This window comes from Toxotes jaculatrix, chromosome 16 (assembly GCF_017976425.1).
Source record: "Toxotes jaculatrix isolate fToxJac2 chromosome 16, fToxJac2.pri, whole genome shotgun sequence".
Classification (NCBI taxonomy): domain Eukaryota; kingdom Metazoa; phylum Chordata; class Actinopteri; family Toxotidae; genus Toxotes; species Toxotes jaculatrix.
Genome location: NC_054409.1, coordinates 7,533,554 through 7,553,074, shown reverse-complemented (window position 1 = coordinate 7,553,074; position 19,521 = coordinate 7,533,554). Strand labels below are relative to the sequence as shown.

The following is a 19,521-nucleotide window of genomic DNA, read 5'->3' as shown; positions in this document are numbered from 1 at the left end:
TTCTTGTTGCCTGATCTTATGTTATTTTTTTATTATTTAATCATTTCTCTTGTTTTATTTGCGTAGGTTTTGAGATATTTATCCATGAGATTTTCCATGAGGTGATTGGAATTTTGTTTGTGGTGTTCAAAGTTTTCCATAAAAGAGTCTCCCCATTTCTCTGGATAATTCCCAAAAGTGTCATCGGGTAAAGGTTGATGCCAGGAGTAAACACTGTCCCCACTCCAGTCACAGTTTGAATATATCTGAATATGAGTATCCAGGTCTAAAGAGGGTCATTGTCACTTTCACAAACCTCTTCCCACCTTTCTCTCAGTTAGAAGTTCTTCTTAATCCTGACTAATCTCAGTCGTTACTCCTGGGTCAGGTTTGATTGACAGCCCGTGACACTTGCAGGGTTGAAGCTAACATTTAAGGTTTTAGTACAGACACAGGGGGACAAAGCAGGATATCCCACAGTGCTTCTGGCTGAGGACATGATACCATGGAGCCGGTTGACCCCTAGTAGTCATAACATCAGCCAGCGGGTCTAAACCTGAGGCTAAGAGAGGCCATGCTGTGCCTGCCTGGAGCCAAAGCTTTCAGCTGGTGCTAGGAAGGGAAAAAAAATCTGGGAGAGAAAACAAGAGCTTTGGTTTCTCGTTTGACCATACTATAATTAGAGAGAGAAAAAGATTAGAATATGGCTGAAGATGCCACAAGACACCCACACACTCTGCTATCATGCACACACAAAAACACAAACACACACACACATCTGCTCATTTGTGGCCCCGGCAAACCCAGTAGGACGGCCACTAATCCTGCAGCACATTTACAATCTGTGTAATGACAACTTGATACCCCCAACAGGCCGTGGCGAGCACACACCTCTCTTTATGCTACTCATGCCTCCCGAAGCCCGAACATGTACGTGTCAGCGGCAACAGCTGCGTCTCAGCCCTTCCCTTCCTCTCCTACCTGACTTCAGATCAGCTGACTGGTATTCCCATTCTCTTGGCGAGTAGCAGGAGTTGGAATAATATCTGATCCGTGGCCAACGAGGCTTGGTGGAACGTCGGGGTAAAAACCCCCCATGGTGTTCCGGCGAGTTCACTCGTATCGGATCATCAGCCTGCTGCATGCTCCAAAACAGTCTCTGGCTCTGTCTCCCTTGACGGCCCTCACTGTGTCTATGAACAGAGGTGGAGTATTGAAGACATCCGCAGTATGTCAGTGATACTCAACCATGGGCCATTAGCAGCTACAGAGAAACAACCATCCGGCCGTCCAAGCCTAATCTGTCTCTGCTAAAAGCCTCAGAATTGCAACCTTATACGGCGCCTATGGGAATATGTGTTTCCAATCACTCTCCTCAGGAATGAATACCTGGCATATCTCGCCGTTGCACTTTTTCCCCCTTTCTCCTGTCCACTCGGTTTACAGTAAACACCAGGCGGAAAATCTTGGGGCTGTTTCAAGGCAATGCTTGAGAACAGGCCTCATTTTCCCAGACTCAGAGATTCCACAAGGGGCTCCTACATCAAGCTGTCATATTGGGCTAATGAAAATCTCATTCTGCAGAGGGATCCTCTTAAAGCTGCTAAAGGCACATGCTAACCAGGGGATTAGCCCTGTAACGCTAGGGGACTTTAATTTCAGCACCAGCATAAGTCATCACTACTGAGCACTAACATTGATATATGGCTTAGGACTGACTAGCGTGTGTCGTAAGAGGTTTCTGCCCTGGCGGGTGTGTTGCAGGGGGATTCGTTTGAGTCCCACAAGAGGCTCTGGATGATTGAGACTGACATGATGAGATCCTGTAAACAAAACCAGAGGAGCCGTAGCCTGAATATGCCTTTGACAGTCCGGCCTCAGTGTGAGAGCACATATGGTAGAATTTTCCTCAGCTGTGGCCTCGATGAGATACCCAAAGTATTGTCTGTTCTCATCAGGTTTCAGGGTGCTCATACGTCTGTGTGGACAATGCATCTTTAAGAAGCCCGATGGTGGGGGACTCCCCAAACCGGTCAATGAGTAACTGTCTGCACACGTAAACAGCTGCTGCTGATGTGCCCCTGAGCAAAGCGCCGCTTCAGGGTATGTGAATGTTCGATGCGTACAAACAACAAAGAAGGCTTCTGCAGAGAGAATGTGCACGCTCAGCGTATTTTCAGCAGATAAATAAACCATTAGAAAGGTCAAGATGAGTGATCACGTGATCTTGTATGATGCCATTGTGGAATTGCCCTCACTGTGGTTTATGGTCACATGTGGTCACATGATTCTTTGGTTCAAAAGAAAAACATGATTTTATGAACCTGTCTTTCAGAGCTGTGGACCTGAAATTTGAATTCGAGTCAGACTTAAAGCTGTCCTGTTTTCTTGTAAACAAACACATTTTTGTTTCCATTTCATGTTTATCACAAAACATTTTTTTACATCTACGTTTTTCCAGCATAGCAGCCCTGTTCTTCCCAGCCTTTCCCTGGCACATCGATGCATTTCTTAGCGAGTTACCACCACAACACATGTCAATCACTGGAAAAGTGTGAAACCACCGGTAGGAATGTCTGTTGCATCGCCCTTGTGCTTGTGTGTGTGTGTGTGCAAAAAAAGGGACCCTCACACAGAAACACTGCCTCATATCACTATTAATGGTCAAAAAATGCAACCTTTGAATGACTCGACTTATTTGTGACTCACTAAAAGCTGAAGACAGCTAGAGCAGAACAGAACAATAAAAACGGAGACATCGAGAGGCAGAATGTTTAATTATACGGCCTGTGCACTGAAGCAGCTTGGCCTCAGTTATGTAACAAAATGTCACAACACAGCTTCAAAAGCAAACTGTTCCAATGCCATTTTAACAGTCAGTATTCACAGGCATAAAAACTTTTCCCAAAACGTGGTATTTTTATGCACAGTCATTGTTTTCCTGCACAAACTGCACTGGATATATTCACATTTCCCTCTTTTCCCTCTCCTTCTCCTCCAGGTTTTACCGGGGTGATTACCACATCGATGTCTGCATCAACGACTACCTTGACGTCTATTGTCCACACTACACTGGCCCGGTCCCCGACGATCGGGCCGAGCGCTACGTCCTCTACATGGTGAACTACGACGGCTACAGCTCCTGCGACCACACTGCCAAGGGCTTCAAACGCTGGGAGTGCAACAGGCCTCTGTCACCAAACGGACCGCTCAAGTTCTCAGAGAAGTTCCAGCTCTTTACTCCTTTCTCCTTAGGCTTCGAGTTTCGCCCTGGCAGAGAGTATTATTATATCTGTGAGTATTCATTTAACCTCTGTGTGTTATTTACAGAGTTTATTGTATTTTTTCTTTTGATATCAACTGAAACGTGTCCACAGAGTTTTGCCTTGCATGTTTGGTCAGATTTGCAACCTTTTCGCTTTCGTTTGATCAGATAATTCCTGATTCAAATCAAAATCTAGCTTTTAGATCTTTTTATTTAGGCAAAGTTCTTGGCTGCTTGCGTTAGATAACAGTTATCGCTTGATATGTTTGGATTTTCTTTGTTCAATTAAAAAAAAAAAACTTTTTACATTTCTCAAAGTAAGGTACCCCCCCTCAAAAAAAATGTATCATTCTTGAATCAGTACTGTAGCTCAGGTATTAGGATTCACAATGATACCAAAGCTCTATGTGAGACTTACATCAGAAGATCGATATCAGTTTCATCTTGGAGTCTTGCAAAGAGATAGCAGCAATGTTTGGGTTTTGTTTTGCTAGTCCCTGGAAAGAGGGCCGAAGCCAAAACACGAGCCAGGGAGAGCAAAACATCCCTACTGTCGAGGTCTCGTCTGAAGCATCTTCTGTTGCTGACTGGCTGAGCTCAGCTGTCTCCTTCTCGTGAGAAGACTTGGGAAAACAAGCAGCTGGGAAGTCATGTTTTCATAAGTGAAGTCAGTGCCCTGCAGGGGCAGAAGAGAGGGACTAAATGAGATACAGTGAGCTCCATGGTAGATTTTAGGAATTTATCTGACACTTGTGGTCTGAGTAACTTCATAGGTATTAACAGGAACCGATAATGAGTGAAAGTGCCAGCCTCTTTTGGCCTTACAACAAAGTACAACACTAAGACATCAGATCCAGGGAAAATGAGTTGAACGTTTTTCCTTTATGCAACTTTTTAGCATCCAGACCCAGAGCAGGTGTTGCTGGAAAGCTGCTGGAAAGTCTCATCTGACCAGTCTGAAAGCATGGTTTGATTTTCCAGTGAATTGCAAATCAGGGTTTGTATCTATTGACTGGGACACTGATTTAACCATTTGAACATTAGATTAGTGGGTTTGTAATGATTGAGACAGTCAGGGTTAGCACGTTTAAGATAAGGAACATTTTCTATGATTAAGTGTTAGGAATATTATATTAGGTTATCTGTTCTCCTTGCACATCTTCCAACACTTTACTGATCTTGGACTCTCAAATGAGAGTTTGGAATCACAAGATCATCAAAATTGTCCTTATGAGAGTTTAACCAAATCAAAAAGCACATTTTTGTTGTAGTATTTTGTTTTGTACTGTGTGATGTATTACCCTTCACTCGATATTTCTGTTGGATCTCTGCGCCTGTTGGCTAGTCTATGTGACTCCGTTGCATAAAATGTGAGTGTTTAGGGAAATTGTGTTGTACCGTTTGCCGTGCCAGAGAATTGTTGATGTTGCTACAATTCCTTGGATGTCGATAAGAAAAATCATAGATTGCCTAATTCTGCCTCATTGTTGAGTCGGCCCCTGGTTGATGTGAAAACTGAGTGAAGATGATGTTCTTGCAGACTTTGATGATGATTGATCATCCAACGAGAGAGAGAGAAAGGCAGAGAGACAGTCCATATGGCTTTGAGCAGTTTCAGGCCATATGGACTATCTCTCACTGACTCAGATTCATGACTCATCTATCAGGCCGTTGTTCACCAAAGACACTTTTTTTCCCCTCCTCTGAGAACACAGGATCTGAGCACAGTATGAAATAACAAAAGACAAAGATACCTCAGGGAACATACCATGACCTTGTATCCAGAACATCTAACATAATACCAATATTTGTCCTCATTGTAGAGAGTTGTGTAGTTGGAAAGAAGAACTGCATCAGGAAGTATTTTTTTCCACTAAATTCCATTGTGACAGTTTCCTTTTAATGAGATCCTTAATGTTCCTCATTCCTCAACATGGGAGTCACCTGGATAATGTAACATTAATATAGGTTTATGGTGTGGCCCTCCGTTTGACTTATTTGAATATCACTTTTGAGTTTTAAATCATAATTTTCAGGTCGGTATGATGAATGGCTCTAAATACTACAGCTCCCATGAGCCTCAGCTGCTGTTTCTGTGAAGAAGAAGCTGGCCAGAGCCCTTAATCGATACAAATGGGAACGAGAAAAAAAAAGGAATCCCAGTTGCTGAATTCATCTAAAACTGACCCCAAATCTGAAAGCGTACTGATTTGAAACAGCAGTGATAAATTTCAGGCCGTTTGGGGAGGAAGCAGAACAAGCTAAAACCACGACACTGACATATTATTACCTTATATATTATAAAATGTAGTGTGTATCAAAGACTTTACACACCCTGCAGATACAGAGCACATTTAGCATTCTTTTGGAGTTGTGTTTCTGGCACCTTAAGGCCAATATTCTCTCTCCTTTTACCGCTGCTTTGGTCTCCACCAAGTCCTGGGTGAAATATATGGCTGTAAAGGTCAAAAAAGTCAAAGAACAAGCTGTTTTATAATGCACTCAAACTTATACAAGGGCTGCCCTCAAATCATGATGGAGTAAAGAAACAAGTACTGTTTTTTCATGTAGCTGTACTGCATGAAAAAACATGTTTTTCCAGATGGATCCTTGTTTTTTTCCCATCAGCATCGTCCAGATCCAGAAATTCCGGTTGCATTACAGTAAACTACTGTATGTTTTATCAGCTGCTGGTATCAGAGTCAAATTGCATGTTAACGGTCTTGCAGTCTCAGTCTTGCTCAAACAAAGCCGAACAATAGCTGATAGTTAATACCTGTGTTGTACACATAATATGGTTTGGGAATCTGTCAAGTGGCAGTGTAAATGACACAGATGAGAGGTTCGTGTCTGCTTGTCTCAGTGAAGACAGACTCTCCTTTGTCCTCCTCCGTGGTGATTGTCATTTGCCCCAGGCAGGGGGGGAATAGGAGGCGGGGCCACGTCAAATAGATGACACCTGCAGGCCTGCCCGTCTGGTGGACAGACAGACACCCGGGGGAAAGCCTGGTGTGGGATCAGAATTACGGCTGGTCCTAGCAGGTCAAAGGTCACCAAGATGACGACGAGGTCTGCGCTGCAAGCCTCTCGTGGCCTCAGAGGGCGGCATGTTTTTCTAATAGAGCCGCAGTGGAGAGGGGGAAGCCTGATCCTAATCTCAGGGGATAGAAATCCAATTTTCAGAGGAGACAGTTGAGAGTCTGGCTCTCCCCGTGTGAGAGCAGTGACTGTCTCCCTGCAAAGCCCTCACGCTTCAAACGCCTGGGTCCCGCACCGTACAGCCAGAGCAGATCTACATTGATAATGGCATGAACCCCGCCAGCGTAGGGCCCTGACAGTTTCCTTTTAGCTTCTCACAGCTGAAGCAAAGACAAAGAGCTTTGCTCCCCAAGATAAACCGATCATCACAAGAAAAACATCTGATCCTACAGTATTTATATCAGAATCTGTGTAATTCACCTCACAGTCACACTAAAGCCGGGCCTTACACGCCATCGCCGCCTGTTAGGTGACATGTGTTGCTGGTGCTGAATGCATGATCGCAGCGATCACGAGTCCAGCAGCACATGACTGAACGTGCAAAATGTGTCTGAGCGTGTGACGGGGAGGTTTTACCGTTGCCCCCGTCGTCATGGTGAGGCGGCGTCCAGATGACCTGACTGACGCTGGAGTCTAGAGTTGCAGGCAGAGCTGGAGTTACACTCATGGTGAAGCCCGGCTGTGTTGCTCGAGGATAGAAAACCCAGACTCTGACCTCAGTGGCAGACATGAGAGAAAGGAAGAGAGACAGTTTGTGTAATTGTGTGCGTTGGAATCTGTGAAGGGTTGGTGGTACGGGGGGAGAGAGAGAGAGAGAGAGAGAGAGGGTGAGAAAGCGAGATGAGAGAAAATCAGTGAGAATGATGAAGCATGAGAGTGCGAAGTAGTGGAAAGACAAAGAAAGAAGGAAGAAAAGATTCTGCAACAGCTGCAACGAGAACATTTTATTAACTATGAAGACAGTGTTTTGGAGGATGAAGGATCTTCAAAGGGTCTAACATGCATCTCATACAGGAGAGGTCACATGACCAAAAATCCCAAATCATCAAAATGTATAATGATCAAGTACCAACACAAATAATTAATCTACATTAAAAAAAAATACACATTAGAGTACACGCACTGCTGTCAGATAATAACGAAGAGATAATGCTCTATGAGGTCTGCTGATACATGACACCTCAGGGTGTATTAGCCTGCTAATGATGGTCGCTTACCGAGAGACTATTGTAACTGTCCCTGTCTCCAAACTTACAGAGATATGTCCATCTCTACTTGGTCTGAGCTGAAAGACATCATCATCATGATCATGCGAAATTCATTGTGGTTTTCACAGCTTGTTTTGGGTGTTAGGGGTAATACGTTATTCATAAAAATAACGAGAACAGCCTGTTTGTGATAATGACTGATAACTGCAGTTTCACTATTTTACCATCTAACATGTGTAGTCAGTTTAAATCGTATCTGCTTCAGCAGGGAGTTAACAGACGGGCCTCTGAGCGTCGTCATTAGAGAGATGTGAGACTTTGCTTTCACAGTTTTATATCATTGTAAATTGGACACTTCTTTGACTTGGACAACTCCTTGGACATTTTTTTGTTACCATCTGACTTTTTATATATAAATTATTCATCATTAAATCCCAGAATCACCAGGAGACCATTTGATTATCAAAATATTGTTTAGTGGCAGCCGTAATCCGAATAATTTCATAAGATTAATAGAATGTTCCAGATGAGAGCTCTGTGTCTTGTTAAAGCAGCCCCTAAAGATATTCCTGCAAGAGTCCAGAAGTACACTTTTTTAATGGAGTCAGAAAAAAAGAAGTTAGAGAGAGATAACGACAGTGGAGAAAAGAGAATGAGCATGACAGACATAGAGAAAGATAAAGACAGAGTTGTGGCCAGTAGAGTTCAGAGACAGAATCTCAGACGGTGAGTTCTCCCGTCTGTTCCAGCCACCGCTGGGGTGTGAGGTAAGTTACTCGACACCCGCTGACACAGACACAAGCAGCACGATTGACACCGTTTCTCTCTCGTTTATTTCCCTTCTCTGCTGCTTCACTTCCAATATTCCTCTCGCGGTGGAGTTTTAAAGATGATTTTTATCTCCTCCCACAGCCACACGGCATCTGATAAAGTGCCTTTTGAAATAAGATCCTGAGTCATTTGCGACAGTGGAAACACTGACATGGTTTACTTTTATCCGGAATTCACCGCCGGCCCAGAATCCATCACACGGAGCGTCTGGGTGAAAAGACAGAGGAGTGTCTGTAGACAAACTATGGACACGTCCGTGCACAGATGCACATTCTCAAGAAACCACAATCACATACATGCACGCATGCATACCCAACACACGGTCATGAATATCTAAACACACTCAAGGTTGTGTGTGTTTGTGAAGCTGGGCAGGCAGCAGGAAAGGTCACAGTATCAGTGCACAGGAGGAAAAGGGTTAGAGAAAATCCACTGTGGTGTGAAGATAAGGGCAGACAAAACATGAAAATATTATTTTCCAAACTGATGACAGAAGTTGAAGTCATTCATCACGACTGGAGACACCCTCAGCACTCTATTAGCAACTCGGTCTCCAGCACTACTTGAAAACTAATTAGTTTTTTTAGCTCTGCAAAACAATCACACCAACTCAAAAAAAAAAAAAAAAAAAAAAAAAGTTTTTTAATCTTTGCCTTTCACAATCAGGAAACGGAGGAAATGAGATTTCGTAGGTGAGCATAACAGCACGCCGCACATCTGCAGAAATGATTGCCCGCGGCCAGATTGGACATGGAAATATGAGGGTGACATTGAGTGGTTTCATTTCATGAAAGATGGAGCGGAAACACGTTTACATGAGGATGAGAGGGAAGTTCAGACGGTGAGATGAAGCTGTATTTAAAGGAGCTAAGTGTGGTATACCTGTGAGGAAGAAGCAATCGACCATGTCACGCTGCTCGTTTCCGCTGTTGGGCGGATGTTTATGAATAAAGGTAGATTCAAGAGAGACAGTCGAGAGGTGTCAGGTGAGGTGAATATGAATGGAGAATGTTGAGCGTGTTTGCAGAGCTAGGACCAGAAAACTGGAATCAGACGACATGATATGTTTGTCTTTTGAAATGCAGATGAGGCTGTGGCCAAGACTTGGCCAAGAGACACGACAAGCTCTGATTGGTCCAAGTCCAACATGTAGTGTGCTCGCTTTCAAGACTTGCATTATGTATAGTACATACTGTAGTAAAACAGAAAGGAGGTGGTAGGGACCGACTCACTCACTGTTCCACCTGACTACAGCAGCTTCATCTCTCTTTTTTCCCCACCATGTTTACAGTACTTTCTTTTTTTTGGAGGTGAAACGTCCAAGATGCTGTGTCAGCTCTCTTCTATAATACACTACATGGAACAAACTCCACTCCACTGCTGAGCCTGACACTGATTTTCGTAACCCTCACCTGCTGCCTGATAGGATCCGCACTAGAGCTTTGCCGAAATTAAATACAGTCTAAAATTGGCAAAATTTCAATTGAAGTCTGGAGCTATCCAATGAGAAGATTGCAGATCTGACCATATGTTTGTTTGTATTGTACATTCAGAGCTGTTTTCTTTATATTGTGTTCATATGAAGTAAAATGTGGAAGTGAAGTCAGGGTTTTTTTTTCTTACAGCGGAGTAAAACTGTTTCATTTCCAGTGATGGTAGAATCATCATGACCTCATTGTTGAGCACAAAATGGTGCCAGTGATTTCAATCTGTAATCAAGCAGCCACAGATTAGATCGAGTAAAGCATTTGTGGAAAAAAATGGAAAAGTCTAGGTAACGTGTTTTACGTGTTTCCTTAACACAACGTGGTTTCTCCACAGCCTCTGTCGCTGACGACAAGGGAAGGAGGATCTGCCTTCGACTCAAAGTCTTCGTCAGGCCTCAAAGTGAGTCACAGACTGTTGTGTCTACTCTGCCCAGTTTTCCAGGCTGTTGTGCGCCAGCTTGTGATCAGGCTGTGGGCGAGTGACGTTTGACCTCTCTAATCTTCACATCTCCTCTCTCCTCTTTGTTTTTCAAAGACAATTGTGTGAAAAACTCCGGGAGCGTGCAGGAAGGGGTCGAATTCGACGACAACAGTCACAACTCCCTAGAACCCAGAGGTTGGTGGAAATATACAGTACATACTGTTTATGTGTGTGTGATAGAGATTTAGAATTAAAATGTCCTATAACTGCTTCTTTTTGTGCATCATGATTGATGAATACTTTTTTTTTAAATTCTGTTTAAGAGTCGAAGAATCAAATAATGAAAGAAAATAGAATTCCTTAGAAAGAAAATATGTATTCCATGACTTTACTTGCTGTCCAGACAGTCAAAATGTCACAAGCTGTCTCAGTTTCATACTTTGTACTAAATCTAACAAAGTTTTGAGTGAAAAGTAAAAAGTATACAACACAAAAACCACTACATGGACTAAATCCTCTTGACCCTTTAATTGTCCTGTTGATGGACACTATGACTATTATTATACAGAAACAGTATGGTTTGTATATAGTACATTCTGTAAACTATAATGAAAGTGTACTTGAGCCTGACTGCATTAACTTGGCCCATTTGTTAACCATATATGGGCCAGAGCTGTCTCACATTCATCATCAGCACAGTCCCTGGCTTAGTCATTATCAGCTGATTAAACTGAAAATCCTTCTGTTAATGTTTTTATTTCTGTGTCTGCATGCTTTCTGTTGTGGTCTACAGTTTGTAGGGGGTTTCTTGTATATCATAGCTACATAAACAGTTCTCCTCATATCTCCTCCTCCTCCTCAGATGGCATCGGCCACGAGTCACCAGAGCCAGCTCGAAGGGATGTGAATTCTGTTGGTCTGCGCCAGAGTTCAGTCCTCCTGCTCAGCTCTGCCCTCATACTCCTGGCTGCCATCTTGTCTTTATAGCACCTAAGTCTGAGGAATCGCCCCCACCCACACCCCGCACCCCCTCCCCAGGAATGGACTGTCCTGATTGGACCACAGGCCGCCCTACCCTACAATCCCTCCCCTTGAAGGAGCACTTTTTAAAAAAGAAAAAAAAAAACAAAACACTGACAATCTCTCTCAGTGAAAAGAGAGAGGAAGGGACTTCGACGCTGAAGCCTTTGTTGTTTTTTGACTTTGAAAAATGCCAACTAGTGTGATTCTTGACTTTGTGCTGGGTGCTCGAGGCACCCCGAGGTGAAAGAGTGCTTTACCTGTTCGCCTCGCTGCTGTTCACAGTATGCAGATGTTACACATTTATTTGCGTTTGAGAGAAGCACACATTCATTCTTTTAAGCATACACACACATTGACCACAAATTAAACACAATCACTCTTTAGCGCGAATGGCAAAGAAGCACAGCAGGATCCCTCAGAAGTTTACAGACTTTTAACATTTTTGTGTTCGACCCCCCGCCCCGCCCCCCGCCCCCGACATGTAACATTATTAAATCTCACGTCAAAGTGGAAAAGGTTTCAAAGAAGATCTGGGAGCAACACATCACATCAAGGGCCAACGGAAAGGAAAACAAGAGGGATGCTGTTGCTAGGAGACTGTTGCCGAGGGCAAGTGGAGTTACGGGACAAGCCATTGATGACTTAACCTTCCTCTCAGGTTAAAAAGGATGCATTGTCTCAGACTGTAGAGGACCCTTGTTGAGAGTTAAAAAAAAAAAAAAAAATTAATGAAGCACTGATCTTCTAGTGTTTGGATAGGAGCGATTTAATGATTGATTAATGTGTTTGTTTTTTTTAATAAATCACGTAATTCAATTGTAGCAGCCAACACGGGTGTACAGTAAAATATTTGAACGGAGCGTAGAAGTCAATATGGTATTTTGCCAGGCAAAATGTATTTTCCTATTTATTGTGAAGTCCTCGTGCTTTTTTTTTTTCCTGTTCTGGTTTAGTCTGTAAGTACAGTAGAAAGGCAATAAAAAACAACCACGCTTACCCATTAAAGTTAGCTCATGTTACCCACAGTTCATTTGATACAATCATACAGAAACACTGAGTAGAGTTTATGTATCCGTTTGGATCTGATTGCTGATGATGGTTATTAGTTGTTTTTTTTTTTTTTTGTTTTGTTTTTTTTTAACAAAGTCCAGGAAGAAAAAAAAAAGTCTGATGTGCTATCAGGGTGTAGAAGTCGTAGAATATTTGTGTTTCAAATTTGTCATTAACAAATGTCACAAACGTAGTTTTACTATTACACTATTGCTTTTGTGAATCACTGTCATAACACAACTATTGTATATAGAGGCAAATTTCCTACAAAGTTCAGGGATGTGTCCATGCCTAACATGAGGTTAAAAAAAAAAATAATAATAATTTAGGTTTTTATTTTTTTTTTCAGTCGAGGGGGGGATTGTTACTCTTCCTCGAATAAAGCAGCACAAGTTTTCTGTGACTACAGATGTTTCACTGAGACAGTGACCGGGTTACAGAGCGGGTGGTAGTAGTGTGCATGTGCGGGTCTGGGGTTGTGTGTGATTCGGTTGCATTCTTTGATGTCGTGTAAAGTGGCGTCTGTACAGAAAATACACCAGGGGCACCCTCGTACCGGGTTATTTCTGGAATGAAAAATCGACCACCAGGAGAGAGATGGAATAAACAGAGCGAGGTGTCCTGTTCTCTCCGGGGCAAACTGAAACTCTGCCGCCAGTGGACCTGAGAGGGGTGAAAGAGAAGGAGACAGACATGTGAAGCTTTGTAGTGCTCCTGCTGAGATCGATACTCATGTTCTTCTCTCTTTTTTTTTTTTTTTTTTTTAAAGCAGATACATGCAGTAAACGTATCCTTTCCACCCGTCAACTGCAGCAGCACTGTTACCTTCACATGCGCTCACTGCCAAATGAAACCACAGCCCTGTTAGATTTACAGCCCAAGCCCTGTAGTACCTGCTCGCTTGGTACAAGTGTAGGGTCACTGTTTGGGCGGGAAATAAAACATCTCAGATTAAGATTAAAGCCATTGATTTAATGTAAATGCCATAATGAGAATATTCATAATTAGAATAAAGTAATAATTTTGAAAAGTAAGTCACATTAGCAGAGTGAAGTTGACTTTTACAAGAAAAAGTAATAATGTTTGAATTGTTAAGGACAATTAAATCAGGCTATAATGAGAGTAAATCCTAATTTTACAAGAAGAAGCATTAAAGTCATGGGAGTAAAGTTATAATTTTCCAAAGAATGATAATGAAAACGATAATAAATGAGAATAAAACTATAATTTTAGAAGAAATTTGAAATATAATGAGCCATGTGAGTATAAGTCACATTATTATGAAAGTCAAGTTGTAGTTTTATAATTAAAAGTTATATTATAAGAATAAAGCTGTAATTTCATGAAAAATTGTCAGTTTTACGAAAATAATCCAATTTTTATTCCCCTTAACAGTGACTCTCATACTCTGTGACGGTAGCAGGTCCGCTCGGTGTCAGGGAGGTCAAACCCAAACTACTGAACCTTTAACTCTGATGATGTCATTGTGATCCCAGATAAATCGATATCTCGATACGAAATCTGTATAGAAGGGTCATTAAACCTCAGCTGAGAGTTGATCAGGAGAAAAGAACAACAGGTGATAACATGATACTGTTAGCCAGAGGAAATTTTGTCCCACGAGTTTGTAATTGAAGGCAAATTAAGCAGGCTGAGGGTGGGAGTTGCTCGGGTTTGGGAGTGAGTGAGTATATTCAACGTGTTGATTATTATCAGGGAATCTTTTTTTTTTTTTTTTAATTTGAGGGCACAATTTACTGCTTTTATCAAAAGGCTTTTCCTCCTGACACCTTTCAGCCTCCATACGTTTTAGTTTGGCCAACAACAGGAGTCCACTGTCACCACAGTCAGCGCCTCGAGCCACGCCACAATGAGAAAAACCAATCAGTTAGCTTCGTGGATACTGTGTATCCATCAATTAGCCTGTTGTAACGTACAGTGTTAGATACTTACTCTTATTTTCACACCTCTTTTGAAGGGCGATTTAACTGACACATTAATGTTCTTAGCAAGAAAAAAAAAAGTCAATGTTTGATATTTAAAAAAATGCTTAATTTCATTTTATATGTCTTTTATATGAAATAGAAAAACAAAAACAGGATCAACATTGCACCCTGTATGGGTAAACGTGTTTGTGCAAACGTGGCACATATCAAACATGCAGTGTGGTCGGGTTACAATCACGAATCAAAGGGCCTGAAGAAAGAACAGATGGATCTGCAAGAGCTGGAAAATCTGTTTTCCCTCCTTTTTTAGAAAAAAAAAATAAGAAAAAAAAATACTGCTTTTGTTCATTGTATTGTTGCATCCAAAGTGTCTTCGAGGTGCAGTCTGATCTTTGTTTCCGTTTGTGGTCTCTCTCGCTAATCTTCACCTCCAGCTGTTTCCGAGCCAAGTCGCGGTTAAAGACTTCCGTGACGATGTTGCAGGACTCAGGAGAAGCGGTTGACTTTTATTGGTGTAGACGCTGGACGTGTTTGTTTGTGGCAGCCGGGAGAAGGTCTGTTTTCCACATCAGATTTTGATGTTTCATGTTTTTTGAACAAACTGTGCTACGAGGAGGGCGGGTAACGCGTTGTAAGGACTTCTTCTTCACCTGATTTTGGTACCATGTAGCCTGAAGCTAGCACCACTGTGTCCCTGGCTTGCAGCATCTGTTCTACATCCTCTGTATCTTTTTTTTTTTTTTTTTTTTTTTAAAAAAGGATGTGTGCTTTTGTCGGTGCATCTAACATTGGGAACGTTTTGTTACTTTTGCCACAACTTTTTTTTTTCTAAACAAGACATGGATGTGCCACAAAACTGCACATTTCTTTTAACATTGTAGTAACTGTACCTTGTGCCTATACGAGCCCCGTCCTCTCCTGTACTCATCGAAACTATTCTAATGTCTGTTTCCTGCTCAGTCCCTCACTAGACTTTTCTACAAAAAGGCCATTTCTTTGTAAATACACGTGTTGGAGCAGCTATGACTAACTAAAACAAACAACAACAACAACAAAAAAAAAGATTTAATAAATATTTCTTTGTCGTTGTAATGATGGTGTCTGGTTTGTTTCATTAATAGCTATGCAAATGAATGACAGGTTGTGAAATGGAAAGAGCATCGGAGAGGCGTGAAGGTTTCGTCGGAGCAGCTCGAGCGAGCGCGCTGGATGTTTGTCTTGGTTGTCACTCGATGCATAATCACACAGGCTGAGTCCGGGGGAGGCGGGTAAACAGCTGTTTCTCTATAATCTGGAGGTAATTCACAGGCTGAAAAAACAAAAACAGAAACAGCTTCAATTAATCTTGCGGGAATGTGCAGCGCTTCAGGGAGCTCTGCCAAGAAAACTCCATCTCGCACGCTCTTTTGCTCCTCGCTCCGCTCTGCCTCTCCTGCTGTCGCCTTCCATTTCTCACTTTTTGTCTTTGTCGGTCTTTGTTTCAGTCTTTCTCTTCCTTCCTCTGTCTCTGCTGTGACTTTGCCACCTTCCACCAACCCAGTACAAAAAAAAACTTTCAGACGTCATCTTGTAGCATTCAGACCATGTTGTCACAAACAGGCTGGGAAATTTTCAGGGAAAAGGTCAGGGACTCACTGTTGTTCGGTCAACTGTAACAACCTGTTTTATCAGCTGTGATAGAGGGCAGCTGAGGTGTCTGAAGCAAAGTGCTGGAAATCTAGATTTCTGCCCTGGACGAGCCGTGAACTCTTGGTGGTTGGATGAAATCGTCTCCAGTCTGAGAGGGGCACTGCGGAGATTTAATAAAGTGAGGGGGAGTCACAGAAGACAGATTAAACACAACATGGTCAAAGTCTAAGCAGCAGAGGCTGAAACATCGTTTTATTCCCTAAAAAAAAAAAAAAGAAGTAACCTCTGCCCATTTTTTAAAATCAATCTGCCAGATAAACCGAATAAAAACATTTTCCTTCTGAGGTGAAGTAAAGTGCCAGAACCTCAAAACTCCACAGCACAGTTCTTGATTAAATGTACTTAAGTTACTTTTCCACCTCTGCAGCTGTGCAGACTGATGTTGCATATTTTGGAACCTCCTGCAGTCGTCTCTCTGTTCTGCCAGGAACATGGAACAAAGTGTATTTTTCCTCTGTGAACAATGAAGGAAATACACCTCCAATGATGTGAAGAGAAGCTGCTGACGGGCACAGATTTACAGTCACTGTCCTTCTCTTCTCTTCCATAACCACTGGTGACACCCACCACCACCACCACCACCACCAGCGCCGCCTGCCGTCTTGGTCCTGAGGGACCATGTGGTTTTCTTTTTCTTAAAATCTTCTCTTTTGGGAACATACCACTGATAGGTTTCACTGCCAATATGTGTTACTGCTACTTACCAGTAATTTGACCCCCCCCCCCCCCCCCCCCAATTACAGGTCTCGCGGCCCCCTTGGATATTTGATCTAGAGGCGACTCTAAACAGTACAACAGTGGTTTAAGAAGGAAGAAAGACCTCAGTGGCACTTCACTGCAAACACAATGATCCATTTTAATCTCTTTATAAATCCAAAATGTCTGCCCTGCTGGAGTGTCCTTCAGCTGCAAAAAGGCATATGTGTGAAGTGTGGGACAGGACAGGACTTTACTAAAATTCAACCAAAGGCACAATCTTTCTCTGACCTTAACCAGAACTAGAATGGATCAGGATTCAGGAGCCCCAGTCTCCAGTGTCAAAGTCATGTGCATCCCACCATCCTCCTCCATCTGAACTCTGTGTGAGGAATAAATGCAGCACTTCCTACAATCAAAAAAAAAAAAAAATGCAGCAATTATGTATTTTTTTTTGTGGTGGAAATACAAATTAGTAGTGTGTAAATCTGTGAGAGACAGAGTTGGTTTTATATTAAATGTGACTGTTTTTAGGCAAAAAGATCAACTTTACGATAAAGAGATTCAGTATTATCCCACCTGAATTATATCCTGGTGCAACCTTACCTCCTGGAAATGATGTTTTTATATTACTACGCTGCTGTTAGTGCTGTAGTCATTACAAGTGGATATTGTGGAAGTGCAAAGTCAGATATCTGGGGAGAAAACAAATGAAATGGGTTTACAGTGAATATTTTACCAGGTGAGTTCAGCATCAACATGTTTTTGCCAAAAGAAAACTGTTAAATGAACGACTGACATGGAAAAAAAAAAAAAGTTTTAATCTGAAAATTTCACAATCTTTTACTTTTTGGGGGCCAAGTCCAAAATGTCTTTAAAAATGAGGCCGTGTTTGTCTTGCTAAAATTCTTTTTTTTTTTTTTTTTTATCATAGAAAGCATTAGCAGCTGCAGGCCTACGACTGTTCACAGTGGGTAGATGAAATAACACAAACACTTCATTTAAAAGCATTTTAACCAGTGCTTCGAACACTGAAGATATTTGGGTTCACGCTCATTATCGGCTAACTACCCAAAGTACTGAAAAGCAGCATGAGAAATGATGTTGCATTAAAGTTCCCTCTGCTGCGTGCAGATATGCAGATGAAGATAATCATGTGCACATAAAGAAAGAAAGAACATAAATTGAGGTAACTGAGAAAGACGAACTTAATCTGCTCTTCGGTGTCACTTTATGTTCAAACATAAAAGTCACACACAAACACAATAGTCAGAATCACTGGGAAATTTTGGAAATGTTTTAGCATGTTTCTGACTGATGCACCTGCACTTCACACATTAGATATTCTGACCGTTTTGAGCTCTTGTCTCCTGTTGTTATGGAAACTCCTGTATTAAATCATTGATTGTCAGGGCCGGCGGTCTGCAGAATTATGCTGGTAATTGAAAATCAACATAATAACCCACCCACAGTAGCATCGAGCCACTTCAGAGTCAAAAGTCCTTTCACCCTGAGCCTACATCCCGTAGGTGTTTCATGTTGATGGACGGTGGACTGTGGGAACGTGTCGAACTGGACTTCCCACTGATGGTGAGTCTCCTTTTATCTGTGTTTGTGCTTCCTGCTCCGCTCACTGATTTCGTGGCCTCGTCTGTGGACATGTCAGCTGCGATTTTCACTCAGACCTTTATGAATGCGGTCTCGAGAAATAAACATGCAATCAGCGTTATCCACTCCTGTCTGTGGGGATGTAATCAGCGCTTTAAGACGGAAGGATTCCTGGTATGTTTAAACTCTTATTGTGCGATTATGGAGGATAAAGCCGGGAACCTGTTCACAGCAGCAGGATTATCTGCAGACAGACTCACTGTATCTGCTCTGCTGTTAGATACATCAGCCTAAGACTGCAAAAGCTGCTGATTGTCATGAGGGATGTATTCCTTACATCTCATTATTATACTTTCACTGTATCAACTGTTTCTGAATGAAGAAAAACAGCCTTGTTTTAAGCATCTATAAGAGTTCTACTTTGTCCTAACCTCTTCCTGGTTTTCGAACATAAATGGTTTAGTAACAGAACGGCCCTCTGAGCTGAATAATGCTGCAATGAAAAAAAATATACTCACGTAGATGCCTCCTACCACCACCACCACCACCACCCACCGCTCACCCCCAAAGTCCAATCACACACACATACCTTCCATCCACCCACCCCTTCAGGTCCTGACCACCTATTCAAAGAAAAAGGAATACATAAAAACAAGGTATAACAGAGAGAAAATGGGAGTTGCAGAAAGGGAATAAATAACAGCCTTTGTTTATCAATTTGATTGAAAGAGCAGAGTAATGAGAAAAGAGGAACAAAAAACACAGCAACAACCATAAAACAAACATGTCTGACTCACACGACTTATTTAAAAGGAGAACTTGTGTTGTGAAAATGTTAAAAAAAAAAAAAAACACCCCAAATCTTTTTTGGCACTGCAGGCTTTCCCTTCATAATCTTTTCATTTGGGCGGTTGCTCGTCATTGGCTATACATCATTTGTTGGCTGCGATAAGGACAATTCTAATAAATCTGAGTTTGATTTATTGACTTCTATCGTGGATGTGTCCTCCGGGAGGATTACTCTTGGCTCTGTGAGGATGGTTCATCTTGTGATGTTATTAAGCACATTGAATACAGAGGTCCAACATTAATTTAGACGTGGGCAGGCCATGGAATGTATGTATCACTGTTCTTATTCCAGTTTCACATCTTGGGCACAACTGAGGCTTTATTCTGTGTTAAAAAGAGAAATAATGGCTGCCAATAAGCAGCGCCTGACCTGGAGGTGTTTGTTTGTGAAGAGACAAAGTGTGGATGCACTCACCAATTTGTATACCAT

The 19,521-nt window shown here is 42.1% G+C and overlaps 1 protein-coding gene and 1 long non-coding RNA gene across 2 annotated transcripts in view; one reads left to right on the top strand and one right to left on the bottom strand.

The window, feature by feature from the left end:
- Positions 1–12,260, top strand: part of LOC121195812 (ephrin-A5b-like) — a 65,738-nt gene extending 53,478 nt beyond the window's left edge. The window contains exons 2-5 of the mRNA XM_041059476.1: positions 2,981–3,273; positions 10,144–10,209; positions 10,345–10,425; positions 11,093–12,260. Coding sequence (XP_040915410.1) covers positions 2,981–3,273; positions 10,144–10,209; positions 10,345–10,425; positions 11,093–11,217 — 565 coding nt within the window. The 3' untranslated portion in view covers positions 11,218–12,260. The remainder of the gene's footprint in view (positions 1–2,980; positions 3,274–10,143; positions 10,210–10,344; positions 10,426–11,092) is intronic.
- Positions 12,261–14,345: 2,085 nt separating this feature from the next.
- Positions 14,346–17,330, bottom strand: LOC121195813. Its single transcript, XR_005895509.1, has 3 exons — positions 17,241–17,330; positions 16,926–17,043; positions 14,346–16,038 (listed from the first exon to the last, which is right to left on the bottom strand). It is a non-coding gene; the product is annotated as an uncharacterized LOC121195813 (long non-coding RNA).
- Positions 17,331–19,521: the final 2,191 nt, after the last annotated feature.